The sequence below is a fragment of the Balaenoptera physalus genome (assembly GCF_965194825.1).
Source record: "Balaenoptera physalus genome assembly, chromosome: 12".
Lineage (NCBI taxonomy): Eukaryota > Metazoa > Chordata > Mammalia > Artiodactyla > Balaenopteridae > Balaenoptera > Balaenoptera physalus.
This window is the reverse complement of record NC_138897.1, coordinates 85,526,060-85,553,652: the sequence shown is the minus strand read 5'-3', so window position 1 is coordinate 85,553,652 and position 27,593 is coordinate 85,526,060. Positions and strand designations below refer to the sequence as shown.

The 27,593-nt window shown below is 45.4% G+C and overlaps 1 protein-coding gene across 13 annotated transcripts in view; it reads left to right on the top strand.

The window, feature by feature from the left end:
* KSR2 (kinase suppressor of ras 2) overlaps positions 1–27,593 on the top strand; it is a 435,324-nt gene that overhangs the window by 157,189 nt on the left and 250,542 nt on the right. For all 13 annotated transcript variants that reach the window (XM_082416773.1, XM_082416774.1, XM_082416782.1 and 10 more), the window contains one exon: positions 19,555–20,068. In XM_082416773.1, the coding sequence (XP_082272899.1) occupies positions 19,555–20,068 (514 nt within the window). The remainder of the gene's footprint in view (positions 1–19,554; positions 20,069–27,593) is intronic.

Below are 27,593 nucleotides of genomic sequence, written 5' to 3'. Positions count from 1 at the left end.
GGGGGAAGAGCTTTCCAAATAGGGAAGAGCAAGTGCAAAGGCCCTGTGGTGAGTTGGTGTGTTTGGAGGAAAGGCCAGAGTGGCAGTAGGTGTGAGGGCTTGGGGCGGTGGGGAGGAAGGGATGAGGAGGGCACGCTTGCAGGCCGCAGGAAGGGATTTCGATCCTAAAAGTAATAGGGAGCCACTGAGATTTCCAGCAGGGAAGCGAGGGTCGGTTATATGATTGCAAAGATCAGTTGTCATCGGAGAATGGGTTGTAGAGGAGCTGCAGGGGAGGCAAGGAGACCGACCAGGAGGCTGCTGCAGCTGTGCAGGCGTGAGATGACGGTGCCTCAGACTGGGCAGTGGCCGTGGTGATGGAGAGAACAGGCAGATTCGGGATGTGCCCGGAGGTAGCACGGATGGCCTTGCCGCGAGGAGGGAGGGAGGGAGAGACGCCTCTGAGCATATGGCAGTGCTGTGTGTGGAGCTGGGGAGTTGTGGGGCTGATGCAGGTCCAGGGGTGACAGCCGAGGGGTGGACCCAGGGCTCTGCTTCGAACAGCATGCCTTCCTCCAGCTAACTCGGCCTCCCCTCTGAGAGTCAGCTTAGGATCCTCCTCCCAGAAACCCCGTCTGAGCTGCCAGACAGGCCCTGTGTCAGCGTGTGGACAAGGGGTGCACACTTTATGACAATAGCCTGTCTGCGTGACTTTGCTCTTGACCCCAGCGGGGATGGGCGCCTCACCTGGCTCGTTCACTGCTGTGTCTCCAGGTACCTGACAGTAGCTCTTTGTAGAACTGGATGGAATTGCTTACAGGAGGAATCAGTTGGGCTGGGGGCTTCCCTCGAGAATCTATTACCAATATAAAGGTAGGGGTTGGAGGAAAGGAAGGAGGAGGGCCTGCCAGGTGGCAATAAGAGAGTCATGTAGAAAGAGCTCCAAACACCAGCTCTGCCTCTTTCTGCTGTGTGACCTTGGCCAACCCACTTTACCTCTCTGAGCTTCAGTTTTGCCATCAGTAAAAAAGAGAATCATGGCAGTTGCCTGGCAAGGTGGCCATAGTGGATAAATGAGACAGTGTGAGTGGAAGCATCTAGATGAGGTCTGGGGAAAAAGTAAGTATGTGATTGAATTAGAACCTGAAAAGTCTGAGCAGGGCTGGGTGTAATATCTGCTCTAATAATGCCGCCTGAGTTTTCTCTGGCCCCACGACTGGCAGGGGAGGGCTTCGCAGACTGTACCTCCATCATTAACGATCAGCTTCCTCTTTCTCTCCCCTCTCCACCTCCCATTTATGGAATGAGAAGAAAAAGTCAGAATTACAAAGGGTTGGAGCTTAACTCACAGTGAGATGTATGGAGCGCTCTGACTCCAGGTTGTCAGAACACTGAAAGGCCTTAATCTCGAAGTCTAGACAAGTGGTTTTCAAACTGTGGTCCTGCACCAGCGGCACCAGCACCACCTGGGAGCTTGTCGGAGATGCAAAATATCAGACTCTATCCCAGGTCCAAGGCATCAGAACCTCAGGGGTGGGCCCCACATTCAGTGTTTTTTTTTTTTTTTTAATTAATTTGTTTATTGATTGATTGATTTTTGGCTGTGTTGGGTCTTCGTTGCTGCACATGGGCTTTCTTCAGTTGCGGCGAGCGGGGGCTACTCTTCATTGCAGTGCGTGGGCTTCTCATTGCAGTGGCTTCTCTTGTTGCAGAGCACGGGCTCCATGTGCACGGGCTTCAGTAGTTGCAGCACGTGGGCTCAGTAGTTGTGGCTCACGGGCTCTAGAGCGCAGGCTCAGTAGTTGTGGCGCATGGGCTTGGTTGCTCCATGGCATGTGGGATCTTCCCACACCAGGGATCAAACCCGTGTCCCCGGCATTGGCAGGCGGATTCTTAACCACTGTGCCACCAGGGAAGTCCCCACATTCAGTGTTTTAACAAGGCCTATGGGGAATTCACAGGCATGTTCAAGTTGAGATCCATTGGCCTAGAGCTTCCAGCCTCCAATACTTCTTTTCCTTTAATGGAAAGAGAATCAGAATGTTCAAATTGAGAAGATTAGAGTTATTGTCTAGTCCAGGTTACTTGAAACATGTTTTATAGACCATGAGTTTCACCCATGTGTGGTGGAAGTTAAGTAATTTGGATTCCGTGATCATATAATATCATATCAATGAGTCTGAGAAATGCTGAGTTTCTACTCTGCAGGACTTGTCAGAACCTTTAATATGCTAATGTGCTTTGTGAATCTCCAATGGAGGGCTATAGCATGCAGTCTTTCTGAGGTTTACTTTTAGGATTCATATTCTATGGCACATAGTCTGGGAAACACAGATCTAGTCCAATCTGCCATCACATGGACAACCCCATTTGTAAATTTCCAGTTATTCAGCATTTTCTTCAAAGCTTCTAGATACAGGTTGTTGTTGACCTTATGAGGTCACCGTTTCTTTTTTTAGAGAGGCTGTTGGTAACTATTAGTGTTTGACTTGTAATAAGCCAAATCTGCTTTCCTTTAATTTCTTCCTCTTGGTTTTAGCAACGACCCCTGGAACCATCTAGGATAAATCTAATTCCTCTTCTGCCTCATGGCAGCAGAAAGATAGCCGTCCATCCACAATCTCTTCCCAAGATTTCTCCTTTCCAGTTCCCATCCCGTACATATGGTCTGACTTCTGTCGTTAGGGAAGTACTGGGATGTTCCTTCTTTAAAATGGCTTATTTCATAGACGTGATTACAAAGAACAAACATTTATCATTGGGCAGACAGGTATTTCAAGAATCTTCTATAGTAGTTTATCATCATTCCATCTGTCCCAAGTAGATAGTGGTCTAGTCTATTAATAAAGATCTGGGGAGATCACAGTCTTTCTCATTTGTCTGTTCTGGTGAAGTCCGGTGGTTTTGCTCATCTGAAATCTCCTTCTTATGCCTAACAGCATGGTTTCCTTACCCATCTGTTCCTAAATCATATTTGCACTTCACTTTGACTAAACAACCACTTGACCGATTGACTGACTTCTCTCGTTTGTCCATTTATTCATTCATCCCAAAATCTTTGGGTGTCCACTCTGTGCCAGGCATCTATGAGGTGCTACAGAGCTGAACAAGACCAGTTTGATCTGCACAGGCTATAGGGAGAAGAGCGATGATGAAAAGAACACATAAACACATATTTTAAACGTGTGCTAAGTGGCAAGGCAGTGATGGAGGATAACAAGGGTGGGGACCAACCCAGAGAAGGTGGTCAGGGAAGGATGCTGGATGTTTAAGCTGAGAGCTGATGTATATGATTACAACCCATTTTGTTTTGGATTTCGTAATTCTGATTGTACCATTATAATCAGCCTTAGGTTATAAGGGCTCAGAGGGCAGGGACTAGGTTTTCATATTGTGCTTAGTATAAAGACGTAGGCATCATGGTTGATGTTGAGGAAGATCTGGGAATCTCATGTATGGTTGAAACAAGTCTCTCCCTGTAGAAAAGCTATCCACAAGCTACTACCTTTCTTAAATATCAGAGTATACCAGAGCAAGTATAATGTTACTATTTATTAAGGGTCTACTCTTGTCTGGGTTTCCACTCTCCTTACATTATAGTTGTCATATGTATCACGTCTATAAACATTAAAGTAGTTTTGGAGTATCTCCTGGACATTTGGAATATTGTGACATTCTGAATCCCCTTTGGAGAATATTGATTATTGTTTGTTTGTTTTGTTTTAATTTTCTTAAGCAATCCATCTGGTTAGATTCAGGCTGTCAGTTTTGTCTTGCTTTCTGTGGATCCAACGCCAGATCGTTTCTCTAAGTTTTTTGGAGCTTCTTTGGGTTGGCCTGAGCATGTGCAGTGTATTACACACTGAATTAGGAAGCCCCTTCTCCTGCTCTTTCCTTTTGGGGATATCTTCCCCGTTCTCTGGCTCCCAGGGGCTTCTTTCTTCAGTTCTTCTGGCCAAAAAGATGGCATTCTTTCAGAGTTTAACCTGCTGCCCTGGTACATTGTTCTGAATGACTGATCCTGACCTTGGGATGAAGTGGTGAGGAAAGAGAGAGAAAAAACCCCATAGATTCTCCCTCATGTTATTCACATCACACTGGCCCCTATTCCCAGTTCCCTCTATCCAAAGGGATGGGTTTTCTCTTGGGGTCCTAGGTACCTGTGTTGTTTCTGTGTCATATGAAAGCAGTTTTATGACTGGGGTGACCTGGGGGCAAGGCTGGGAGAGGAAAAAGAGAAAAAATGCGGATTCTCCCCACATTCTTCTGCTCACAGGGCCCCATGTCTCCATCCTTTGGCTAGAAAGATGGGCTCCTCTGGGATGTTTATTCTCCATGCCCACTGCATAGTTGCTAGATTCTGCCCACTTTCAAGGCAAAACTAGGAGATGAAGGAAACTCACCGTATTAGTCATTCTTCAAATTTTTACTTTCCATCCCTTTTCACCTGCTGTTATTTATTTGTTTAAATTCTGAGATAATTAGGTGTCTTTTGCATTTTTCCCAGAGTTTGGGGCTGTAATCAGTGCTTCTAAGATGGGCTTTCTCCATCATGGCCAGACCCAGAACTGGCATGGGTATTTTAGAAATGTCAACTCACTAGACCCTTAAAACAATCCTATGAGGTAGGTGATACTGTCCCTATTTTACAGGTGAGGAAACAGAGGCTCAGAGAGGTGAAGCCAGGTTCTAAACTCTCAGCTGACGGCCATTCTCATGCTACCTGCTGTCTTGCCTAAAGCCGCTTCATGATGTCAAAGCTGCTTACCTGGGCCCCTTTTCTCCCCTACTCCACTAGGGCACCCTTGGGGTCAGGGCCCACATCCTCCTCGTCCTTCATCTATAAAATGGGGAAATACTGGTATCTACCTTGTAGCACCATCGTAAGGATTGGATTCGGTAATATAAGTGTTTAGAATAGGGCCTGGCACACAGTAGACTCTCAGTGAAGTGTGACTGGGGTCATTGCCACTGCTATTATTTTTTCCTTGTATATTGGACATTTCTCAGCACAATGACTGGCATACTGTGGGGCTCAGTAAATATTTATTGAGTTCAGTCACTTGTGAAACCATTTTATCCTTAACCACAGTGTGTGTTACTTTGTCGTTTCTCTTTCAGAAATACATTAGCATTTCGGGCCATTATTCCTTTTACTCCCCCAGTCGCTGACACTGCCCAGAGGATGCTCCCAGGGGACTGAGTGTCCTCTTCCCCTTCTCCGCCCTTTTTCAGTTTTCTTCTTCTTCTTCTTTTTTTGCTCAGATGAACTTCTCCCACTTCTTCCTTATCATCCTCCACCACGAGAGGAAGAAAGAGGAGCTCTCAGTTCAAATTTTGCCATTTTTCACTTAATAACAGTATAGCTTTAGAACAAGTAAAACTGAGACCCTCCCTGCCCCCCGCAACTCTCATCTGTACCTTGTGAATAATTGCTTCTATCTGTGAAAATTAAAAATATGGGCAAAATGTTTAGCACGGTGCAGGGCACAGAGTAAGTCCTTTAAAAATGTTAGTTTCCTTATTAACCCCTGATAGTATAATATACAGAAGTTCTGACTGCAGTGTACAAGGAGTTATTCCAGATGTGAGAGGAGTTATGGTCCAGATACAGTTGGCAAGAAGCTGCCCAAGGCTTCTAACACCTCACAAGTGCTTGCTGCATAATAAGTGCTCAATAAATATTTGTGGGGTGAGTAAGCCACTGCACGACGCAAGCTCGGTGCCTTGTCTGTCAGCATCAGACTGCCCTTCGCGGTGAGTAGCCGTGAGTGCCTGCATTGCTAATATCTAGACACTCTTAGTTCCATCTCAGTCTCTGATTTTTAAAATCAGTTTAAAAGATTTAATTATTGTTTAGACCTGGAGGGATATTTTTTAATTTTTCATTTTTTTTTTTACCTCTGGGCTCGGCAGCATCTCCTTTCAGAAATGTTCTTTGGAAGCATCGTCAACGTGGTGTTTGGGCTCCAGTGGCAACCTGGGTGCCAGGAAAGGTTAGCTGCTATGGGGCTGGACCCATTTGGGTTGGCTTCTTTCAGATCAAGCCAGCAAATATTTATTGGTGCCAGTGTTGTGCTAGGGCCTGAGATGGTATGAGGAGATGGAAAGTGTCAGGACGTGGCCTCTGTCCTCCAGGAGTTGGTGGTCTAACTGCAGATACGGGCAGGTCCGCAGCTCAAATGCAGTGGGCTCGCGTCCTCCTGAGGGGTGGTCCTCAGTACCGTCAGAGCACAGAGGGCACCGTCTTTTGGATAAAGCCTCAGCCTCCCACCTTGGCCCGCAGGTCCCAGCCTGCCACCATCCCCCTCAGTTCCCCCCCGGACCCTCTATACTCTGGCCCCACTGGCCCCTCTCATTTCCTCCAATGGGCCCCATCCTTGGACAAGCGTGTCCTGGTTGGGGCACCTGCCCCTCTTTCTTTGCCTAATTAACCACTGCCCACCCTCCAGACCCCAGCTCAGGGGAACCTCTTCCCAGCCCTCAGCTCCCTCTGTTCTAAATAAATAATTGAAGTGTGAGTCCATATTTAATGCTTGCTTCCTCTTCTAGATCTGTGCTGGACGTTATATGTATAAGGAGAAGATAATATGAGCCATGTATGTAATTTAAAATCTTCTAGTTGTCACAGTAAAAAAGAAACAGGTGACATTAATTTTTTATTCTGTTAAAGTATACATAACATCAAATTGCCCATGATAACTGTTTGAAGTGTATGTTTCAGTGGCAGTAAGTACTTTCACAATGTTGTATAATCACCACCACTATCCCTCCCTAGAACTTTTTTTCATCATCCCAAACTGAAACTCCGAAACCATTAAACAACTCCAGCCCCTGGCAACCACCATTCTACTTTCCGTCTGTATAAAGTTGACCAGGGACCTCATACAAGTGGAAACACAATGATATTTGTCCTTTTGTGAATGGATTATTTCACTTAGCACGTTTTCAAGGTTCATCCATGTTGTAGCATGTATTACAATTTCATCTGTTTTTATGGTTGAATAATATTCAGTTGTGTGGATGGACCACATTTTGTTTATTCATTCGTCTGTTGATGGGCCCTTGAGTTGTTTCTACCTTTTGGTTATAGTGAATAATGCTGCCATGAACATCAGTGTGCAAGTATCTGTTTGAGTCCCTGCTTTCAATTATTTTGGGTATCTACCCAGGAGTAGAATTCCTGGATCATATGGTAACTCTATGTTTAACGTTTAAGGAATGACACTAAACTTAACAATATATTTTATGTAGCCCAGTATTTCCAAAAAACTTAACCCTTTCAACATGTAGTTAATATAAAAATTATTAATGAGGTTTTTTTAAACTTCTCTTTCATGCTAAGTCTTCATAATCTGGTTTGTAGGGTATAAATTCTATGTGGATGGAGAAGCCGCTGGTTTTGTGGATCCAAGTGCCTTGTACATAGTGGGTGTCTAATCTAAAAGATGAACATACGTAGCTGCCTGGGGAATGAAGGAGAATCACAGCTAACCAACAAGAGCAACAGTCATGACAATGAGGGCAGGGAGACTGTTTGCTAAGTGCTTTATTTTCATGAATTTTCCAAACAACCCTACGGAGTGGGTGCTTTTATCATTCCCCTTTGAGATACACAAAGCGCAGTTCAGAGAGGTTAAGCACTTGACTCCAGGTCACACAACTTGTAATTAGTAGAGCTGGGATTCAAACTCAGTTGGGTTCGGCCATTCTGTGACAAGGAGTTATCACAGGAGGTGCTAAATCTAGAGGTCTCTGAAAAGCCCTCTGGTGCCCAAGGAGGTGTCTGCCTCGGTTAAGAGGGGTGACAGAGGATAATAAAATTTTCTCCAACATCTTTTTCCTGGAAGCATCCACATTTCTGTCTATGTGGGTAACCTGAACAGATTGACTGCCTGCCACACCAGGCTCTAAAGCTTTCACAAGCAATTTCCCCGCAGAGAGAAATTGGGAGAGAAATGAGGGCAGGTGCGGGTCCCACTGAATCCACACGGCAAGGGAAAAGGCAGGAGGATTAAGAAAACCTGCTGTACCAGTCAGTTGTCTGGAGATAAAAATAGGTTGCCTTGCCGCACCTAAGGTCATCTAATGCCACCTTCCGCTTTCTTGAATTTGCCAACACAAGAAGTTATAGAACTAATATAACACCTGTCACTCAAAGGGTGGCAGAGTGATGGAGCGACAGAGAGTTCTGGAATTAGAAGCATCTCAGAAAGCATCCTTCTCCAACGTGGCTTGTCCCTGTGTGGACTGTCTCCTGCTGCATCCCTGGGAACTGGTCTGAGCCCGATGGGTCCCCCACCTTTTCACCTCCACCTTCTCCTCCTCCTCCTCCCTCAGAGGCCCATGGGACAGTCCATCCTTCTGCAGGGGGCTGGGGCGGGGCAGAGACACAGCTATTACTCAGAGGACATAGAGCCAGAAGGAGGCAGGATCAAGATAAGGACATCTTCCTACTCTTTTTCTTTGGTCACCAGGCCTTTATTTGTCAAGACTTTATCTTTGCAGGGCAGCCCTTGGCATGAATAGGATTTTAGCTGTGTTAAGGTATTTCCCATCTCACTGCTTGGTGAATTCAGGATGGGTGATACAAACAAGGTTATCAGTCATGGCAGTTAGAATTTATGAAGAATTGATTCAGTCCACAAATATTTATTGAAGCAGTGTATAATTTATGCACTGAGACAAAACAGTCTATATTTATTTAAAAAATTTCCCCCAGCTTTATCGAGATATAATTGACAAATAACATGGTATAAGTTTTAGATGTACCATATGATACCATATGATGATTTGATATACATATGTGCTAGGGAAAAACATCTGCATTTATTTGTTGCCAAGCACTGTGCTAGGTGCTGGGTGATGCAGTGATGAGAAATCTAGCCCAGGCATCTGTCTTCTTAGAGCTTGTATTCCAGTGGGGAAGGCAGCTGATAAACAAACAGATAAATAAGTCAGTCTTAATTCTTCATGGATTCTGTACTCATCTCCGTGAATTTGCCTATTCCCTAAAATTTATTCGTAATCCTAAAATCAATACTTGGCTTTGTGGAGCGGGGAAAAGTCTGAGTCGCCTGGTGTTCATGTTCTCAGCTGAGGGGTTCATGCTCTGCCTTCTTGTTTCAGCTCTCATACTGTCAGTGAGGTGGATTTTTGTTTTTTTCAAGTTTTTCACATTTTTTGTGCTTTTTGGGGGTGATTTCTCTGTTTAAAATGACCCCTGAGCATAGTGCTGAAGTGCTGTCCAGTGGTCCTGGGCACAAGCAGGCTGCGATGTGCCTTTCCAGAAAAATACGTGTGTTATGTAAGATTCCTTCAGGCAGGAGTGACAGTGCTGTTGGCCATGAGTGGAATGTTAATGAATCCGCAACGTAGATATTAAATAACTTATTAGATTCTGTCTTTAAACAGAAATATTCATAAAACAAGATTACGTAGGGATCCGTTGATGAAAATGTCACCAGAGGGTCCTAGGAACCTAACCTTGTATTTCCACTAGGAACCATGGTTCAATATGGGCTAATTCAGTGTTTGCAGTGACTTTATATTATAGAATATAACGGTGGTGAATAATGAGAACAGATGATATAAAAGAATAATTCCACTGAGTGGTAAGGGGTGTGAGGAAAATGAAACAGGAGGAGGAGGAGGAGAGAGAGTGGGTGGCAGGGTGGAGGCGATGAACAGAGCATGGTGACGGGCACTCAGCTCTGCGGGAAGCTTGGAACCCAGGAATCCTGGAGTGCAGTGCACTGCGCCATCCACTCTGCTCACCGTTCCTATTAGGCTGTTCAGAGCTGCCGTGTGATGCTGCCGGTCACCGGGGTTCAGAACCACGGTTCCAAGGAGACTGCAGGGTACAGTGCCAGAGCCAGTCAGTACCTCCAGGGCTTGCTGCCCTATCAGACATTCTCTCCACCAGATCCTCTGGGAGGTGTTTTATTGCAGTTTTCTCCATGCAGATTCTAACCGTGTTACTAACCAGGAAGGGCTTTTTTTCAGTTTAAACTGTCCAACAGATGGTGGCGGTTGCTCTCTTTATTCTGGAGATTGGCTGCATCCCAGTCACAATTTTAATTGTACTTAACAATTAAAACACTAAATATTGTAAAAGAATATACAGCAGAGGGAAAAGAATATGGGGTTTGGAGTTGGATGGACCTGGCACCTTCTACGTGGGTGGACCTAGGGAAGGTCCCTGCTGCTCTGTGGGGCTCAGTCTTTCCAGCTGAAAGATGGGGCTGGTAATACATGTCACCCTGCATGGCTATGAGGATTAATTCAGATGTGCTACATATAGCTGCCAAGAGAATGTGATCTGTGGTCAGAACACCAGGGTTTGGAGCTTGGCCTCGGGCAAGTGTTTTAATTTTCCAAAGCCTTAATTTCCTCACCAACCCCACAGGGTTGTCGTGAGAAATAAACGAAATAAGGCATCAGGATGAGAGATGGCGGGGCAGCAGTGGGGTATAAATAAAGTAAGCCCTCAATGAACGTTAGCTATGGCTGTGATTGAAAGTGCTTTGTTGGGACTTCCCTGGCAGTCCAGTGGTTAAGACTCTGTGCTTTCACTGGTGAGAGTGCGAGTTCGATCCCTGGTTGGGGAACTAAGATCCCGCAAGCTGCAGGGCGTGGCCCCCCAAAATACAAATAAATAAATTAATTAAAAAATAGTACTATTAAAAAAGTGCTCTGTTAAACACTCATTAGGATGGCAATAATAATATTAGTAGTAAATAAATAAATAGAAATAACAAGAGTTGGCTAAGATTGGGAGAAATCAGACCTTAGTATATTGTTGGTGGGAATATAAAATGGTGCAGCCATTGTGGAAAACAGTTTGGCGGTTTCTCAGAAGGTTAAACAGAATTACCAGGTGACCCAGCAATTCCACTCCTAGGTATATGCCCCAAAGAATTGAAAACAGTTGTTCAAAGAAATACTCGTATGCAAATTATCATAGCAGGGCTGCTCACAATAGCCAAAAAGTGGAAACAACCCTTATGTCCATCAACTCATGAATAGATGAACAAAATGTGTTCTACCCATATCATGGAATATTATTCCACCATAAAGAGGAATGAGATTCTGATACAGGCTACAACGTGAATGAGCCTTGAAAACATGATACAAAGTGAGAGAAGCCAGTTACAAAAGATCACTTATTGTATGATTCCATTTGTACGAAACATCCAGAATAGGTAAATCCATAGAGACAGAAAACAGATTAGTGGTTACCAGAGGCTGAGAGAAGGGGGTGAGGTGGGGAGTGACTGTTTAGTAGGTATGGGATTTTTTTGGGGGAGTGATGGAAATTTTTTAGGATTGATAGAGACAACATTGTCAATGTACTAAATGTCACTGAATTCTGCACTTAAAAATGGTTGATGTGAATTTCACCTCAATACAATTTTTTTTTATAAAAAGGAGCTTTGTTAGAACAGAAAAGCTACCCTAAAGTTCGTGACCAAAGGTTAATCTGGTTAGATCTCCTGGTGGATAATAAAATCGCAAAAGCCTCGTAGGGCAGGACCTAGGAAGCATTACTGGGTCAGAGCCCAAGGCAGCCCAGGGCAGCTCCCTGCCCTGGCCCATCTCCCAGATGACCTGCACAGACTGGGGTCAGTGCATTTGTTTGGTCCAGCTTGGGGACGTCCTGGGGTGGAGACAGTGCCCAGCGGGACCCACAGTTTGGCCGGATGCCAAGCTCATTAATGTGGTCTTAGATTAAGATTCTTGCCACTGTTGAATTGCTTTGGCAATGGTGTGTTTTTCATTTGTCCTTATTTGCTTCTTTTTGCAAGTACTACAAACCAGAAACTTGAAAATTTGTCCTGGATTTCAGGTTTCACTCTTTCAGGGATTGTGTCTATAGTGAGTATCATATTTGACTTTTTTTTGAAGGGGCAGATGGCATTGCCCTCAATGCTGATCCGAAAGGTCTGTGTAAAATGGTTTAGCCTTTCAAGGGCTTTCTGGCTGGGTCTCCACTTCCTGAGAGCATTGGGAGGCTCCTAGAAAAATCGGGATGGTGAGGGGTACAGACCTGTATTGGAAACCCCACTGTACCACTTATCAGCTATGTGACCTTGGGCCACTAAGTCTCTCAGATGGTCCTCTGTTTCCTCCACTGTAACATGAAGACAGTAACAGAATTTTCTCCAAAGGGTCTTGTGAGGATAATGTGAAGTGATCCATGTAAAGTACTTAGAATACTCTCTGGTGCATAGTAAGTGCTCAGTAAACAGTAACTCTTGTTAGTGTTAATAATAATTGTAATTGTTACTATTTTTTTGCTTTACCAATGACTTCAGTGAAATATTTTCAGCCAGCATCTAAAAGTTCTGTTTCTTGCCAGAAAGTTGTGAGGATTAAACTAACAAGCATTTTGAAATATTCACAAAAGTTACAAGCAGGGGTGATTCTGGAATAGTAGCATATATGCATTCTGATGCTGGCACTGAAATTCAGACAAAGTCCAAGCCACACGTTTGCCTGTTTATAAAATATTAATGGGAAGGGACAAAGAAGTCAGACACTTGCCTAGACTTTCTGAAATCACTTTCTCCCTTGAGAATGGCTTTTATTTCTCTTGGTCGCTTATCAGAGAATGTCAAAAGAAAAATCCCTGCACCTTGAAATGTCTTTAATCAATCCTCAGACCTTTCATTTCTTAAAACCTATTCCCTTCTCCCCACCCCATTCAAGACTTGAAATAAAATGATTTTCCAGAAACAGATGACAAGATAGCAAGGGCTACGATTAATAACCCCCAGAGCACCTTGGTGCCACACCTTCCCTATTTAAAATGAAAAATTACCCTCTTGCCTCAGACTTTATTAAAAAGAGGATCAAAAGAGAGAGGGGAAGAGTTGATGTAATATAGCGCATCAGTGAAACACTTCTGAAGCGTCGGCAGAGAGAAGTTGAATCCCTGTCAGTTGAGCGGCTGGCAGTTTGGTTAATGAAATGAGGCTTTTTGCTTCTGCATCCCCAAACTTCTGATTTTTAAATGTAAGGGTGAAGGAGAAGAGAATTTGATGGAGAAGGGAATTTGGAAAGAGTAAAGCTTTTCTTCCTCTCTTTTTATCTCTCAGACTTTGAAACTTTAGGACAGAGATCCTTGGGACCAACTCAGTGCATCCTTGAATCTCATGGAGTTCTGTGTGTGTGTGTGTGTGTGTGTGTGTGTGTGTGTGTGTGTGTGTGTGTGTGTGTTTGGAGGAAGTGTAGACTGTGGGGGGCAGTGGGTCCCAGCTCAACTTCAGATGCCGTGTGATAAAGGGGAAGCGTGAAGGTGAAGGTTAATACCAACTATGGGACTTTATAGAACTCATTTATAAAACAGATCAATAACACCTACCTTACAGGGCAGGTAACACAAGCACTGAATCCCCTAACTGGGCCTGGCAGGGCCCTCCAAATGCTAACTTTTCTATCATAACTCCGCAGTCTGTATTCAGTAAATGTCGTTGACTCCTGGTTGAAGGCTCTGTTAGTCTCCTTGATCTGCTGTAACAAAACCACCACAAACTAGATGGCTTGAAACAGCAGAAATGTATTCTCTCCCAGTTCTGGGGGTCTTGAAGTCTAAAATCAAGGTGTTGGTGGAGAAGAATCAAGGAGAAGGCTGTAGGGGAGAATCTGTCCCATGCCTCTCTCCCAGCTTCTGGTGACTGGGGGCGATCCTTGGCTTGTAGCTGCGTCACTGCAATCTCTGCCTCTGTCTTCACATGGCCTCCTCCTCTGTGTGTCCTTTCCTCTTCTTAAGGACACCAGTCATTGGGTTTAGGGTGCGCCCTAATCCACTCTTCCCTCATCTTAACTTGATTACATCTGCAGAGACCCTATCTGCAAATAAGGTCACATTCACCGGCACTGGGGGTTAGGGCTAGCAGGAGCCCGTGGCAAATGGACCCCATCCCTTGGGCTCTGGTTTGTAAGCCACAGGATCAGGGGTGCGCCAGCACGTCCGCTGGTATGAACAGGGGCTGGGGTGTAACAGTGATATGATGGAAAGAACCTTGGCCTCCAGCCCTAACCCGCTTCTCAGCATTTTCCCACTGGGAGAGCCAGCCCTTCCCTTGGCATAAGCAGGGGTTTGGGGCCCAAGCCTTGTGGATATAACAGTATGGCCAAGCAGGAACTTGGCCTCCATGCCATCATCATTTATGGTTGTGGAGGTGCCAGCCCCTCCTTGGGCATGGCTGTGGGGCTGGGGTCCAGGCCTGGAGCTTACAGCTGCATGATGGTAGACCAGAGCGTCCCCCTTGCTTATTACTGGGTTTGGTGGCCTTGAGCCCTGGGCTGTGTCAGGTTTCCAGGAGCTCTGCAGGAGGCCATTGCAGGGGATCAGTCACCATCCCCTTCCACTTGGCAGAGCAAATCCCTGGACGGTCCGCCTTTGCCCTTCTTTCCAGCCTTAGCTTGGATGTCTTCCTGCTCCGGAATATCTCCAGCCACACTGAACTGCTTGCAGTTCTCCAGACTTGCCACGTTCTGCCATCTCCTGGCCCTCGGCCCTGCTGTTCCCTCTGTCCGCATCCTTCCTCCTACACCCTCCACTCTGCCCCTTTCCTAGGATGTTCTTCTTCATCCTCAGGATCTGGGCTGAGGTGTCCTCTCCTCCGGGATGCCTTTCCCCACCCCTCCCCAGAAAGCTGGCTTCCTCCCCTCTGCTCTCGCTCACCTGCACTTTCTCTAACATTGGATTCCCGGTTCCATATTGTGAGTACTTACATTTATTTAATCGAGGTGAAACTCACAGAACATACAATTAACCATTTAAAAGTGAACGAACGATTCCACAGCATTTAGTGCATTCACAACGTTGTGCAACCATCACCTCTATCAAGTTCCAAAACATTTTTATCACCCGAAAAGGAAACTCTGTACCCATTAAGCAGTTGCTCCCCATTCCTTCTTCCCCCCACCCCAGCCCCTGGCAACCACTAGTCTGATTTCTGTCTTTATGGATTTGCCTATTCTGGGCATTTCATATAAATGGAATCATACACTATGTGACATTTCATGTTTGGCTGATTCCACTTGACATCGTGTTTTTGAGGTTCATCCAAATTGTAGCCTGTATCAGTAGTTCATTCTTTTTGATGGTGGAATCATATTCCGTTGTATGGACACACCACATTTACTTTATCCATTTGTCAGTCGATGGGCATTTGGGTTGTTTCTACCTTTTGGCTGTTGTGACTAGCATTGCTGTGAACATTCACATACAAACATTTGAGTGCTGCTTTCAATTCCTTTGGGTCTATACCTGGGAGTGCAATTGCAGTGAGTGCTTATTTCATCGTTGATCTTCCCACTGGACTGTGAGCATCTCGAGGACAGGGGAGACAGACGCCCGACCCCAGGGGCTGGTATAGCGAATGCCTGGGGAGCAGACGAGATGAGTCCCAGGCATCCCGAATAGATGTCTCACTCATCCTCAAGCACCCGCCCATTTGTCTGCATCATCGTGTGGTCCAGGCTCTGTGCTGACAGCTCGACTCATTTTATCTCATTAACTCGCTCCTTGCTTCACTCTGATATTTGCTCAAATGCCCACTGTCACGTCCGCATCCTTTTCTGATTGAAGTAGCCCCAATACTCTTTTTTGGTACCCACGTCCAGCTTTCTTTTCCTCCATAGCATTTATTATCACTGACATATTATAGGCATTATATTATATATGACATCTTATAAGTAATATAATGTTACTTTTTTGTTCATCCCCTTTTCTTCTCTGTTTCCTTATCAAGAACATGAGCTCTGTGAGGACAGGAACTTTCGTCTCTTTTGTTCATTGCTGTATCCCGGTGCCTAGAACAGTGCCTGGTATACAAGAAGAGTTCAAATATTTGTGAAATATACTTGGGTGAATGAATGAATGAATGTGTTTAATCCTCACTGCACCCTCCAAGGGAGCCATGATTATTCATTCTCATTTTACAAACCCCCAGAGTCTCAGAGAGGTCAAGTAACTGGCCCAAGATCACAGAGCTGATCAGCAGTGGAACCAGAGTTCTAAGCTGGATCTCTCTGAGTCGCAGTCGCATATTCTTTTCACTTCACTCAGGGGAGCATGAGCTCTAGCGATAATGCCCAGAGTACTTCCCTGTGGCCTTGGAGTGCGGTATGTGATTAAGATAACTTAAAAAAATAGATTTACTTTCTTACACATGTTTTACTTAGGCTCATTTGGCAATGTGTTTGTACTTCCTGAGCAAATACATCAACCCAGAGCTTGCCGGGTGAATCAAGCTGATCTGGGCTTGATTCTCTGTCTGCCCCCAGCTCTCAGAGCTATTCAGCCTCTCTGAGCATCACCTTCCGAGAGGTACACTGGGAGGTGACGTCACCCGGTGCCGTGTTCAGCTCTCAGCACCGGTGCATACGCTTTAAACGGGAGGTAGCGACGCATCACCATGGTGTTGAGAATTACAGTACAAGCAGCTAACATTTATGGAGGGCCTGCTGTGTGCCAGGTGCTGGGCTCAGCACACTGCTTGTGTTATTGCATTTGATCCTCATAATATTCCCCCGGAGCAGGTCTACTATTGTCCCGTTTCACTGCTGATAAAGCTAAGACTCAGAGAAGTTTGATGAGCGTCCAAGGTCACACAGCCAGGAAGTAGGAGAGCCAGAATTAGGGCCAAGTCATCTGACTCCAGAGCTGGCTCTCTTAGTCCCTGGGCTAATGTGTATGTGTAAATATTTGAGAATCGACACACCGTAGGGATGGTGATTTTGGTAGAATGTTCTGGCACAGTCTGGGAGGAAGGAAAAAGGAGTCCCTTGCCAGAAGTAGCCCTTGCTCCAGCTCCTGCTCCCATTTTGCTGATTATGACGGTCCAGGGTCTTCGGTGAATGCAGGTCCCACTGTCCCAGAGGGCCTGTGCCCCCATTGTTGAGTTGGCCAAGATCCTGGGTTTGAATCCCAGCGGCCAGCTCCCATCTCTGCTGTAACCTTGGAAACATCTTCATCTCTGCACATACATTTCCTTATCTATCTACAAAGTAGAGATCAAAATGGCCCTTTGCACACACCTTTATGAAAATTAAGTAAGATGTGGAACAGTCTCAATATACCAAATGAAGAAAGCAGATGACAAACCATTAAATGAGATCTTATGGCGTTTCTTAAAAAAAAAAAAAAGCACAGCAAACCAGCTGGCAGGCTCCACAGCCAAGCGTTAATAGGCAGGATGGCTAGGCTGTAGAGCAACATTGCTTTTTCCTTATCCGAATTTTCCAATTTTTCTATAATGAATATGTAATAACAAAATGAGTTGTTTTTAATTAAAAAAGGGGCAGTGAGTCAGTGTTCATGAAAGCACTTTGTAAACTGTCATATGCTCTATAAATTAGCTCTTGTTATGGTCCTTATAGTAATTATTATTGTTATTGCCAGTCGGCCACGAGTTGGAATTTATTTCAACTTGGCCTGCGATGGGAGGACCCACTCGATTGCCTTCTGCCAGGTCCTGCCACGTGGTCCTCTCTCTCTCTCTCTTTTTTAAAATAAATTTATTTATTTATTTATTTATGGCTGCGTTGGGTCTTTGTTGCTGCGTGCGGGCTTTCTCTAGTTGCGGCGAGCGGGGGTTACTCTTCGTTGTGGTGCGCGGGCTTCTCATTGTGGTGGCTTCTCTTGTTGCAGAGCACGGGCTCTAGAGCAGTGGCTCAGTAGTTGTGGTTCGTGGGCTCAGCAGTTGTGGCTTACGGGCTCTAGCGCGCAGGCTTGGTAGGTGTGGCGCACGGGCTTCGTTGCTCTGTGGCATGTGGGATCTTCGCAGACCAGGGCTCGAACCCATGTCCCCTGCATTGGCAGGTGGATTCTTAACCACTGAGCCACCAGGGAAGCCCCGTGGTCCTCTCTTGACACCTGCTGACTTCTCTCCATCTGTGCTGCCACCACCCAAGTGGAAGCCACATCCTCTCTCACCGGGAACCCTGTGATACCCTTTAACTGGGTTCTCCTTGTCCAAGCAGCAGCCTCAGTGTCTTTGAGAAATGAACTTCATTAGATTTTTTTGGATTAGTTAAATTTTATCTATCTATCTATCATCTATTATCTATCTGTCTATCTATCATCTGTTACCTCTCTCTCTCTCTCTCTATCTTCCCGTTTTGTTGAGAAATAATTGACATACAGCACTGTGTATGTTTAAGGTGTCTGCATAACGATTTGACTTACATACATGATGAAGTGATGACCACAGCAGGTTTAGTGAACGTCCATCATCTCATATAGATACAAAAGAAAAGAAGAAGAAAAAGAACTATTTTTTTCCTTGTGATGAGAACTCTTAGGATTTACTCTCCTAACCACTTCCCTGTGTAACAAATGGCAGTATTAATTATATTAATCATGGGGTACAGCACATCCCTAGTACTTATTTATCTTATAATTGGAAGTTTGTATCTTTTGCCTGCCTTCATCCAGTTCCCCTCCTCAGCACCCCCTGTCTCTGGTAATGACAAATCTGATCTCTTTTTCTATAAGTTTGTTTGTCTTTCGAAATATAATTGACCTACAACACTCTGTTACTTCCTGGTATACAGCATAGTGATTTGAAATTTCTATATATTACAAAACGATCACCACGATAAGTCTAGTTACAGCGTGGGGAATATAGTCAATAATACTGTGATATCTTTGTATGGTGAGAGATGCTAACTAGAGAAATGAACTTTAGATCAAAACCCTCAATGGCCTCCTGTTGAACTTGGTATAAAATCCACATGGGCCTGCAGGTCTGCCCTCACCTGTCCCTTCAGCCTCCTGAGCCAGTTTCCCCATTGTCACCATATATTGCCTTCGAGAAGACACCGGAAAAGGGACCCAGGAAAGTGCCTGCCCTGACTTAGATGGTTTTGGAGCCTGAATGTTTGGTCTCAGTATTTGACCCTTACGTTTTTACATCTCTTAGTGTAGAGGATGTAGGACTGCACGTTGTAGCCTGAGAGTCTGTATGTGTAGACCAAATACGTATTTGCACTCTTAACACAGCAAAACAGGATTTAGTTTTATTTTCTGACTTAGCTTATTTCAGGGCTGAAAACCTCAAGTTGCATTCAGACAGTAGGATTTTTTTTTTAGTGCTCCATTTCTTCTAATAAACTGTTGTAAGACAAGAAAATCTCCTTCCTACCTCTATGCTCTTGTCCTTACCATCCTCCTCCCCTCTCCCCACACCTGCCACGCTCTTTCCTTGGACATTGGAGCTGTGGGCTCCCCAACCCTGGACAGTGGAGGGCAAGGCTGTTGAATGGGGATTATGGTGAGATGGTCAACTGAAGGGTTTCATTCTTTTTCGAGGGGCCAAATGGGTGTGGTTGAATTTATGTAAATATGCGTACAGCATATCGTGCATAATTTATGTAAATGTGCACATAGCATACCGTGCATAGTTTATGTAAATGGGCGTACAGAGCACGCTGTAATCAGCACACGCGCGGTGCACGGTGTATACGGTGTAATGCGCGTCTACGGTAATGTGCCTACAGTGTAATTCACCCGCTTTCTCATGGCTCATCTGTCGTCTCTGCTCCTTTGTCCCAACTCAGGAGGCAACCTTTCCAAACAAGACTGGACCATCCAGTGGCCCACCACGGAGACGGGGAAGGAGAACAACCCCGTGTGTCCCCCGGAGCCGACCCCGTGGATCCGCACCCACCTCTCCCAGAGCCCCAGGGTCCCGTCCAAGTGCGTCCAGCACTACTGTCACGCCAGCCCCAGCCCGGGGGCCCCCGTGTACACCCACGTGGACAGGCTCACGGTGGACGCCTACCCGGGCCTGTGCCCGCCCCTGCCACTGGAGTCGGGCCACCGGTCCCTGCCTCCGTCGCCCCGGCAGCGGCACACGGTCCGCACCCCGCCGCGCACCCCCAACATCGTCACCACCGTGACCCCGCCCGGCACGCCACCCGTGAGGAGGAAGAACAAACTGAAGCCCCCGGGGACCCCGCCGCCCTCCTCCCGGAAGCTGATCCACCTGATACCGGGGTTCACGGCCCTGCATCGGAGCAAGTCCCACGAGTTCCAGCTGGGCCACCGCGTAGACGAGGCCCACACACCCAAGTGAGTGCATCTGGTGGGTTCCCGGGGGCAGCTGAGCCTCCCAGTCAGGGAAGCTGCAAATCTACTTGTATTTCCCTCCTCCAGTTGGATGAAAGGTGGATTTTCCCTAATGGCTGGTCCAGAATTTCCCAGAAATGACCCCTTTTAATACTATTAATGCTGTAAAGTAGGGGTCAGAAAACTATAGTCCAGGAGCCAAATCTGAATTTATTGCAACACATCCAGATTCATTCCGTTCTGTCTGTGGGTACGTTCCTGCTATGATGGCCGAGCTGAGTGTGGCCTGAAAAGCCGAAATCTTTACCGTCTGGCCCTTTACAGGAAAAACTGCCAGTCCCTGCAGAGTCTATCCTAGTGCCGCCCCTAGAAATAGGACGCCAGCTGCATACGCGACCTTACGTTTTCTAGTAGCTGCTTTAAAAGAGTAAAAAGAAACAAGTGATATTAACTTTCATGATATGTCATTTAACCCAATATGGTAAAACATGATCATTTCACCATAGAATGGGTGTAAAGTATTATTACGGAAATACTTTGCATTCTTTTCTCCACACCGAGTCTTTGAAATCTGGAGGGTATTTCACACCAGCAGCTCATCTCAGTTCGTACCGGCCACCTTCCAGGTGTGGAATGGCCACCTGTGTCAAGTGGCTGCGCTGCTGGATGGTGCTGCTCTGACTGACCCTGTGCCTGGGACTTGCTCTGTGTTTATACCTGAGATACATGCCCAGGTCTGCTGGGGGTGGGAGGGGGCTCGGGGAGCGGATAAGTGGACTGTCAGGGCAAAGGTCGTCCCGCAGAAGCTGCAGGTGGGGCCACAGGCACCCAAGGGATAAAATTCCTGAAAGTTGACATGGGCTGTGCCTGGCTCTGGCTTGGTGGGGTGGGGGGGGCGTGGGTGGGACTTGCTGCCAGCAGAGGGCGACACGGTGTCTGTGGCTATATGCCGGCTAATGAGAGAAATGGGGCAGCTCCCTCCAGGGCCGCTCAGAGGCTGACTGTGACCTGGGTCCCTTGCAGGTTTTTGAGGTCTCAGTGTATTAAAAATGGAAGAAATGCTAAACAGGGTCACAGAAGTGAGTAGCACGTTTTAAATATTTACCTTTAACAAAATTGCATCTGAGGCATAGAAGCTAAAATGGTTATGGATAATCCTATGAGGAGACACGGGGAAGAGTCTAAATTTGGGAACTGTCGTGTGTGAGAGGCGTGGACCCCGGTTCTGGGAGCTCTGATGTGGGGGAAGCACTGGGGAACGGTTCACTGCATTTCCAATGCAACGATTTAGCCGGTGTTTCATGAGCTCTCTACCATATGTGGGTGAATCTAAGACGTTGATCATAAGGTACATCCTGTGTGCATCTTAGAACTGATGAAATGTGGTGTGTTCCAGACTTTGGGCTAGTTGGCCCGGGTACAATGGAAAGGAAAAAGACATAGCCCTTGGCCTCGTGAAGACTACACTAATCCAGTAACCACACATAGGTGTTATAATCTTTTTTTTTTTTTTTTAATAAATTTATTTATTTATTTATTTATTTATTTATGGCTGTGTTGGGTCTTCGTTTCTGTGCGAGGGCTTTCTCCAGTTGCGGCGAGCGGGGGCCACTCTTCATCGCAGTGCGTGGGCCTCTCATTATCGCGGCCTCTCTTGTTGCGGAGCACAGGCTCCAAACGCGCAGGCTCAGTAGTTGTGGCCCACGGGCCTAGTTGCTCCGCGGCATGTGGGATCTTCCCAGACCAGGGCTCGAACCCGTGTCCCCTGCATTGGCAGGCAGACTCTCAACCACTGCGCCACCAGGGAAGCCCAGGTGTTATAATCTTATGTCCAGTATTTACGAACAGTGTTACAGGCTATCAGAAGAAAGTGCAGGATGCTGTCAGAGCTTGTAGAGCTGATTGAGTTTGCACTGGCAGGGAGGTGAGTGGGGGGACTGGGGAGGGTTTGATCGGCTTGGCTTCTAGAAGAACTGTTTGGACTGAAGGCTAATTAGGGATTAAGATGGTGGAAGGGGTGGGAGGTGTTCCAGGAAGGGAGCATGGCCCACTGGAGGAACTGACGGGAGGCCTCTGTGGCTTAGGGAGCAGGCAGGTGATGCAAGAAGAGACTCCTGGGTTAGGCAGGTGGCAGCACCGTTCACAACAGCCAAAAGGTGAAACAACCCGAGTGTCCATCAGCAGATGAAGGGGTGAACACAGTGTGGTCCATCCGTACAATGAAATATTATTCAGCCATAAAAAGGAATGAAATTCTGACACCTGCTACAACATGGATGAACCTTGAAAACGTTATGCTAAGTGAACTAAGCCAGACACGAAAGGACAACTATGGTACGATTGAACTGATGTGCGGTGCCTAGAATAGGCAAATTCACAGAGAGAGAAGGTAGAATAGAGGTTGCCAGGGGCTGGAGGAGGGGAATGAGGAGTTAGTGTTTACTGCGTAGAGTTTCAGTTTGGGAAGTGGAAAAGTTCTGGAGATGGATGGTGGCCATGGTGGCACAACAATGTGAATGTACTTAATGCCACTGAATTGTACCCTTAAAAATGTTTAAAATGGTAATTTTATATATATTTTACAACAATGATAAAAAAAGAGACAGGAAAGCCAGGCATGGGCACACTTTTTCTGTGAAGGGCCAGATAGTAAATGTTTTAGGCTTCACGGGTCAGGTGGTCTGTGGCATCTCTGCCATCGTAGCAAAAGCAGCCACAGACAATAGCTGAATAAGCGGCCGTGATGATGTTCCAATAAAACTTTACTTATAAAAACAGGCGCCTGGCTGCATTTGGCCCACTGGCTGTAGTATGCCCTGGCAGAAGCCCTGGTGTAGGCAGTGATTCTCCCTTCTAAGGCCTTAAAGTGATTTAAGTGGAAGACACGATCAGATCTGATTTTATGAAGGTTACTCAAGCTTCTGTGTGAAATCTGTATTGGAAACATACCACTTCACCAGACATATTTGGGACATCAGAGACTTAACAGAGGGTTGATGCTTTTCTGATTGGAGTTGGGCTTGATTTTTACGGGTTTTTTAATATAAATTTACTTATATTTTACTTACTTATTTTGGCTGCGTTGGGTCTTCATTGCTGCGCACAGGCTTTCTCTAGTTGCGGCAAGCGGGGGCTACTCTTCGTTGCGGTGCGCGGGCTTCTCATTGCGGTGGCTTCTCTACTTGCGGATCACGGGCTCTAGGCACGCAGGCTTCAGTAGTTGTGGTGCGTGGGCTCAGTAGCTGTGGCTCATGGGCTCTAGAGCGCAGGCTCAGTAGTTGTGGCACACGGGCTTAGTTGCTCCGCGACATGTGGGATCTTCCTGGACCAGAGCTCGAACCCATGTCCCCTGCATTAGCAGGCGGATTCTCAACCACTGCGCCACCAGGGAAGTCCTTATTTTTATGGTTTTGTGAGGGCCAGAGAGACTGGCTGTTGAGACCTCAGGATGAGGACGTGGGGAGGGTTGCAGGAAGGCTAGGAATGCAGGTTGCCGCTGTGGAAGGTGGGAGGGACATTTGGGGTCTGCTGGCCATGGTTTCCCCAGACTGTGCATCTCCCTCACTCATCGCTGTGTTGATCACAGAGTGAGGTGGAATTTGACCAGGAGGCAGAACCTGGCTTGACAGACACATGATCTTTTAATCTACAAGCTGGGGGCGAAGTGAGGCAGGCTGCCCTTTGCCTGTTTGTTTTTTGCCCCAGCATTATTGAGATGTAATTGACAAATAACACTGTGTAAGTTCAAGGTGTGCAATGTGATGACTTAGTACACACATGTATTACGAAATGATTACCACAATAAGGTTAGTTAGCACATCCATCACCTCGCATAATTACCTTTTTTTTTGGTGGTGAGAACAGTTAAGATTTGCTCTCTTAGCAACTTTCAAATGCTAACAATATAATATTGTTAAACAGTCAACATATTGTACGTTAGATTCCCCAGAACCTATCCTTGTAACTGGAAGTTTGTACCCTTTGAACAGCATCTCCCCAGTTCTCCCACCCCCTAGTCCCTGGCAACCACCATTCTACTCTCTGTTTATATGAATTCAATGTTTTTAGATTCCACATATAAGTGAGACCACGCAGTATTCGTCTTTCTCTGTCTGACTTATTTCCCTTAGCATAACGCTCTCAAGTTCCATCCATGTTGTTGCAAATGGCAGGATGTTTTCTTTTCTGTGGTTGAATAATATTCCATTGTGTGTGTGTGTGTGTGTGTGTGTGTGTGTGTGTATGCCATATTTTCTTTATCCATTCATCCATCAATGTGCATTTAGGTTGCTCCCCTATCTTGGCTATTGTGAACAATGCTGCAATGAACATGGGGGTGCAGATATCTCTTTGAGATGATAATTTCATCCTCTTTGGATATATACCCAGTAGTGGGATTGCTGGATCATATGGTAGTTCCATTTTTAAATTTCTGAGGAAACGCCATACTGTTTTCCATAGTGGCTGCACCAATTTATATTCTTTTTTTTAAAATTTTTATTTTTATTTATTTATGGCTGTGTTGGGTCTTCGTTTCTGTGTGAGGGCTTTCTCTAGTTGCGGCAAGTGGGGGCCACTCTTCATCGCGATGCGCGGGCCTCTCACTATCGCGGCCTCTCTTGTTGCGGAGCACAGGCTCCAGACGTGCAGGCTCAGTAATTGTGGCTTACGGGCCTAGTTGCTCCGCGGCATGTGGGATCTTCCCAGACCAGGGCTCAAACCCGTGTCCCCTGCATTGGCAGGCAGATTCTCAACCACTGCGCCACCAGGGAAGCCCCCAATTTATATTCTTATCAACAGTGCCCAAGGGTTCCCTTTTCTCCACATCCTCACCTACGCTTGTTATCTCTTGTCTTTTACATGGTAGCCATTCCAACAGGTGTGAGGTGATATCTCATTGTGGTTTTGATTTGTATTTGCCTGATAATTAGTGATACTGAACACCTTTTCATATACATGTTGCCTTTTGTAAATTTGTAAACCTTCTTTGGAAAAATGTTTATTCAGGTCTTTTGCCCATGTTTTAATTGGATCCTTTTTTTTCTTTTTTTTTTTTCTATTGAGTTAGTTGTAGGAGCTCCTTATGTATTTTGGTTATTAACCCCTTATCAGACATACGGTTTGCAAGTATTTTCTGCCATTCTGTAGACTGCCTTTTCATTTTTTGACTGTTTCTTTTGCTATGCAGAAGCTTTTTAGTTTGATATAGTCCCACTTATTTATTTTTCCTTTGCTTTTGGTGTCATACCCAAAAAATCATTGCCAAGACCAGTGTCAAGGAGCTTATTTTTTTGGTCTATTTTTTAAATTGAAATATAGTTGTTGTATAATATTATATAAGTTACAGGTGTACAACATAATGATTCACAATTCTTAACGGTTATACTCCATTTATAGTTATTAGAAAATATTAGCTATATGCCCCATATATTGTACAATATATCCTTGTAGTTTATTTTATACCTAATAGTTTGTACCTCTTACTGCCGCACCCCTATGTTGCCCCTCCCCCTTCCCTCTCCCCACTGGTGACCACTAGTTTGTTTTCTGTATCTGTGAGTCTGCTTCTTTTTTGTTATATCCACTAGTTTGTTGTATTTTTTACATTCCATTCCACATGTAAATGATATCATACAGTATTTGTTTTTTCTCTGACTTATTTCACTTAGCATAATGCCCTCGAAGTCCATCCGTGTTGCTGCAAATGGCAAAATTATGTTCTTTTTTATGGTTGAGTAGTATTCCATTGTATATATGTACCACATCTTCTTCATCCAGTCATCTGTTGATGGACACTTAGGTTGCTTCCATATCTTGGCAGTTGTAGATAATGCTGCTGTGAACATTGGGGTGCGTGTATCTTTTTGAATTCATGTTTTTGGTTTTTTGGGATATATACCCAGGAGTAGAATTGCTGGGTGATATGGTAGTTTTATTTTTAGTTTTTTGAGAAACCTCCATATTGTTTCCACAGTGGCTGCATTAATTTACATTCCCACCAACAGTGTACAAGGGTTCCCTTTTCTCAAGGAGCTTATTTTAGTGGGCTGTGACCAGCATTAAAAAATATGAAATAGACTATCCTAGACTAGATTATATTGGAATGCATTGCATGTAGTGAGGCTAAGTGTTAGTATTGTTTTGTGAAACTTGTGTCAGATATACAGTCATCCCTCGGTATCCACAGGGGATTGGTTCCAGGACCCACCAAGGATACCAAAATCCACATATCTCAAGTCCCATTGTTGGCCTTCCATATCCGCAGTTCCAACCACAGATCATGTATGACTTATTGAAAAAAAAAAATTCATGTATAAGTGGACCCACACAGTTCAAACCCACGTTGTTCAAGGGTCAAACTGTATATAGTTTTTTTTTTAAATTCTGGAGGTTCTTCCCACTTGGGACAGCTTTGATTTGGGAATAAACCCCACTGGGGAGTGGGTGAGGAGATTTGAGAAGTCAGCCTTTTATGCTGTGGAATGTCGCCAGAGGCACTTCCAGAATTACTGGCTCATTCGGGTTTCAGTTGTCTGTTTAATGTCTGGTTCCTTCTCTCCTTCTCCCTGGTAGCCCTGCTGGGGATGGTTCTTTGTTGCCAACTTGGCAGTTTTAAGCCTACTTTTACTTCCTCTCAATGGGATGAAGTGGGGTTTCCGAAGTCACAGGTCCTTCTGAACAGAACTGAGTCTTTCAAAACCATTGGTTCCTGTGAGCTTTCCAGCACCAGTACCCTGATGGGTGTTGGGCGGGAGGAAGGCTGTGTTTGAGACCATTTATTCTTGGCACTCTCACGAGTACCCACAGTGGTGTTCAGCAGGTGGTCTGCTCGGGTTTCAGCCCTGTCCCCAGTAGTACCTCATGGGCATTTGTAGAAAAAGCAGGGCAGGAAACAAGACTATATTAGCTATAGTATGTCTCTCATCACTGGTAGCCTTGCAATCCAGGTACGTTGAGCTGGGTCAGAACTGTTGTGGTTGGTATTGGCCAAAACCGTTTCTCCTGCTTTGTATGCATTCTCAAAGTCCTTTTTACTTTCTTCTTTTCCTTTTTTTCTTTTCTTTTGTTTTGCATTCGAATTTATGAGTGTGATTTTACTCCTGTGGCACTACCAAAACACACACACACATATACACGTGTATGCATACACACACAGAGGGAAAAAAGTCCTATTTTTTCCCCTGGTAAAAGTAATACCTGACTGTTGTGGAAATTGAGACAACACAGGACACATGATGAAGAAAGTAGAAAGTATATGCTGGACCTTTTGTTTTATACACACACACATAACATGCATTCTCACAAGGGTGAAATCACCCCTAACGGGGCACAAATTGGCTTTTAGGGGAGAGAGGTGGGGAAAAAAAACCGTGATATAATAGTTTGCGGATCTCCGTAGAGTCATATACATAAATAGATACCCACTATATCTGTGGTATTAAAATTTCATTGGGAGTTGGGGGTGACGATGGGAAAAAAATATCTCAAAAGCTTCTTTAAGGGGTCATTGAAAAAAGGCTGGGAAACA